The sequence below is a fragment of the Vicugna pacos genome, chromosome X, assembly GCF_048564905.1.
Source record: "Vicugna pacos chromosome X, VicPac4, whole genome shotgun sequence".
Classification (NCBI taxonomy): Eukaryota; Metazoa; Chordata; class Mammalia; order Artiodactyla; family Camelidae; genus Vicugna; species Vicugna pacos.
The window spans coordinates 94109641-94113384 of NC_133023.1; the positions used below are offsets into that span (position 1 = coordinate 94109641).

The 3744-nt window shown below is 43.0% G+C and overlaps 1 protein-coding gene across 1 annotated transcript; it reads right to left on the reverse strand.

The window, feature by feature from the left end:
* PLAC1 (placenta enriched 1) lies at positions 1-639 on the reverse strand. Its single transcript, XM_006215985.3, has one exon. The coding sequence runs from the start codon at positions 637-639 to the stop codon at positions 1-3; it is 639 nt and encodes a 212-aa protein (XP_006216047.1).
* Positions 640-3744: the final 3105 nt, after the last annotated feature.

Below are 3744 nucleotides of genomic sequence, written 5' to 3' on the forward strand. Positions count from 1 at the left end.
TCACATGGAATGAATCGGATCATTCGTGCGACGAGACCAAGTCTCAGAAGTATTGGCAAAGGACAAAAACTGCACAGGATGGCCCTCGTGAGCCTCTGCTCGGCGACGTGGGGCCTGGGTACGCCCCTCTTCACTGAAGACACGAGGTGGGCAATTGCAGCTGTGCCTCTGGTTAGACTGGGACAAGGTGAACACCTCATAGCATGTCTCACCATCCTGGGTGGTGGTCTCTTCCCCACCGGTGCCTTTCATGGCGCAGGGCACAGTGAGCCACGGGGAACGTTGCGGGGCTGTGCACGACACTGGGATCACATACTTAGATGAGGTACCCTTTGAAGCATAGTGCAAATCGGTGCTGTAGAGAACCATGTCCTGAGAGACAGCCTTGGCCCTGATGCCACATTCGGTCACGCGGTAAGTGAACTGGTAGGCGTGTGGCTGAACATGGTTGGGAGGGCAACCTAGGCCCAAGTGCAACTCATGAAAGTGTACATACACGTCGTTGTTCAACAGAAAGGGGTGGACAGTGACCATGAACCAGTCTATGGAGCACAGTACAGTCATCGGATTTTGTCCGGAACAGGCCGAAAATACAAAGGTGAGGGTGACCAGTCCTCTTATCAGCTCGAAAACCTTCATCCCTGTAGCGGATCAGGTAAGGACTCTCAGGAAACAGGCAGCTGTCTGGCGAGGATTTCTAGAGCACACAAAAACACAAAAGACAAATCATCTTGTTTCCTATTGAAAGTTCAAACCTGACCATTAAAAAAAAACACAACAACACAAAAGGCTATTTCCAAAGCATTAAAAAAAAAAGCTAAGAGAGTAGGACTGAAATATTCTCACCAAAAAAAAAAAAGGTACACATGTGAGATGAGAGATGTGTTAATTAACTTCATGGGGGGAAATCCTTTCATAAGGTATCCGTATGTCAGATCATCAAGTTGTATACTTTAAATAGCTTACAATTTTATTTGTCAATTCTACCTCAGTAAAACTGAAAAAAAAAGAATTAAAAGTAAAGGAAGAGATTCTTCTGAGAGAGAAGTGAATTTTAATTCCATTGTTGGCACTCACGTGTTCATAGATGACTATATTGGCTTCTTTATGCGACTTTACCATGTTGTTTTGGCATAAAACAGAAATGCCTTACATACAGAATGAGAGTCTACACTGATCAGGAGTAACATCCCTTTGTGTGCGACCCCAACAAAAAAAGAAAACAAAACAGTTTTTATGCCAAACATTTAACGGCGACAGGAAGTAACGGTTTCATTCAAGCTGACAGGACTTCCCTTCTAAGGGCTCCAGTGTCCTCCTGTATACCATACTAATGAACCCCTCCCTATTGCTTTTTTTGGGTTAGCAACACATTTAATTAAATGAAAACCTAAAAAGAAATTGTGGTTTATTCCTGACAACCAAATACTGAAAATTTTCCAAGTGACTGACTTAAAATGACCAAATGAATACTTCCTAAGTCATTCTGACCATCAGAGTCTCTGATGCATTAGTCAGGACACCTTGTAAAACAGTGACATTGCAGAAACAAAAATGACCTGGTTTTTCATTGGACCTTTTTTCAGCCATATTACATGGGAAAACTACACAAAAGCCCCATATTAAAGAAAGCAAGTCTTGGGTGTGCCCCTTCCACATTGATTGACTAGAAACCACCTAAAATGTTCTTTGTGGCCGTGGTTTGCGCCTCCTCATTGAGTCATATGCTTTGCTTAACATTCTTCTTTGATTTGCACTAGTCTTAAATTTTTTTTTCCCATAGGAAGCTCTGTGACCACTCCCCAGTCCCGTTGCCTTTTACCTCCTAAAGAGTGGCAGGCACAGCAGTGGGAGTAATGCTAAGAACAAGTGTCAAAAGTATCAGAAAGAGGTGATGCACGAACGGGCGAGGGACGAGGAATAGCATCAAATATTGTCCGACTCAGCTTTCCTTTTAAAAGTGAAAATGACATAAATCAAATAGAAAAGGGCCTACGATTTCAAAGGAAATGTCTATGCAGGGTTTAACTTTTGTTCCCTGCTCAGTTAAGTAATCTCTGCACACATGAATTCATTCTTCTACTAATATTTATTGAGTGTCTACTATGTGCCCAGCAGCATGCTAAAAAGCATCCCAAGATGCCTCTTTCCTCCTCTTTTCCTCAGTTGCAAAATCGCAACTCTTCACAAAATCTTTCTCTTCCTTTGAATATTGATGAGTTTGCTGCATTCTTCAATGGAAACCATGGCAGCACTCACGTGTTTATAGGTGCAGTGGCCTGGCATCAGACACTTGATCTGATTGGTACCAGTCTAGTCTTGCTCTCTCTCCCTCTCTCATTACTGACTCCTCATTCTCTTGGGGGTGTTGGGGTATAAAGAGAAGCCTAAGGGATCTACTGGCTCCTTCCTTTCCTCTTTGTTCTGAAATGTCTTAGGACTGCTTTTTTGTTTTTCATGAAGCAAAAAACCCCAAACCAAACCAACCAACAGACAAAACCCAAAAAACCCAGAAGCGCAAGAAGTATAGCACAGTGAACTGCCCTCAATACCTTGTAATAATAATGAAGAAGAATCTGAAAAAGAATATATATAACTGAATCAATTTGCTGTACACCTGAAACTAACACAATGTTGTAAATCAACTGTACTTCAATAAAAAAAAAACAGCCAGAAGCAGAAGCAACAAACAAAAAAAAAAACCCAGCCCTCTTACCCCTCCAAAAAAGCCAAACAAACAAAATACGATGACAACACCTTCCCCTTCCAAAAAAGTAAATTCTGATGCCAGCTGGTCCTGGATAATGAGTCAACAGTTAAATAAACAAACTTGCTCAGGAATGATGCATATTTGCTGAGCTTCCTTTTGGAAGCTGAGATCACCACGCCATCACTGTTGCACTTTTGTCGTGGTCTAAGGAAGACCATTTTGCCCTGAGCTGGTTTTAGGAGTGCCTTTCTCTCTGGCTCTCTCCCTCTTTCCTTCTTCCTTCACATCATCTCACAGCCTGGACTTATTTGTCCTGAACAAAAACCTCCCCTTTAACTGATCTCTGGAATAGGTCAAGGAAACAGTCCTTCCACTCCAATTTTCTTGTTCAAACCTAAAAACCAAGACTCAAGTTTAAGGCTCTGTTCTTGTCCAGGGAGTTAGCCATTTACTTCCTCTGCCTCCCTCAAGCATCTTTCCTATCCTGCTCCCTTCTCTTTCTTCTCCTGGATAATCCAAAGAGAGTTATAAAAAGCCCAGACTCTCTGAGAAACAAGACAGTCGTCCCCCAACCAATCATTTTAGACTACCTCACCGCTCCTCTCAACATCCACTTTTTGAATTACATCACGCTGAATCAGTCTTGAAGGAAAGGGTTTAGGGGTTTAGAAATCCCTGAGTTTGGGGGTTTAGTTAGCACAAATTTCCAAACTGAGACAGGACAGAATCTGTTTCCTCTGATTTTCTTACAGCCAGGAAGAGAGTACCACAAGATGGGAGCAATCAATGTGTGTGACAACATACATTTGCGCTCAGATAAAACTGAAAAATGAAGTCAGTGAGAACCGCGTTTAAGACTGCATCTCTAAGGTGAGAGGGAGTAGCTGGGGGATCCGGAGGGGAGGAGAATGCACTTGCTAATGAGCTTGCTGAGGCTACTCCTGGGGAGTTGCTCCCTTTTGCTGACTACAGATCATCGGAACTGGGCAGCCTCCCTTCCTTGCTGCCTGCAATTCCCAGGGAAGGGGAGAGCA

Excerpts from the sequence above, each read along its gene's own strand:
- PLAC1 (XM_006215985.3), bottom strand. The coding sequence starts at position 639 with ATGAAGGTTTTCGAGCTGATAAGAGGACTGGTCACCCTCACCTTTGTA.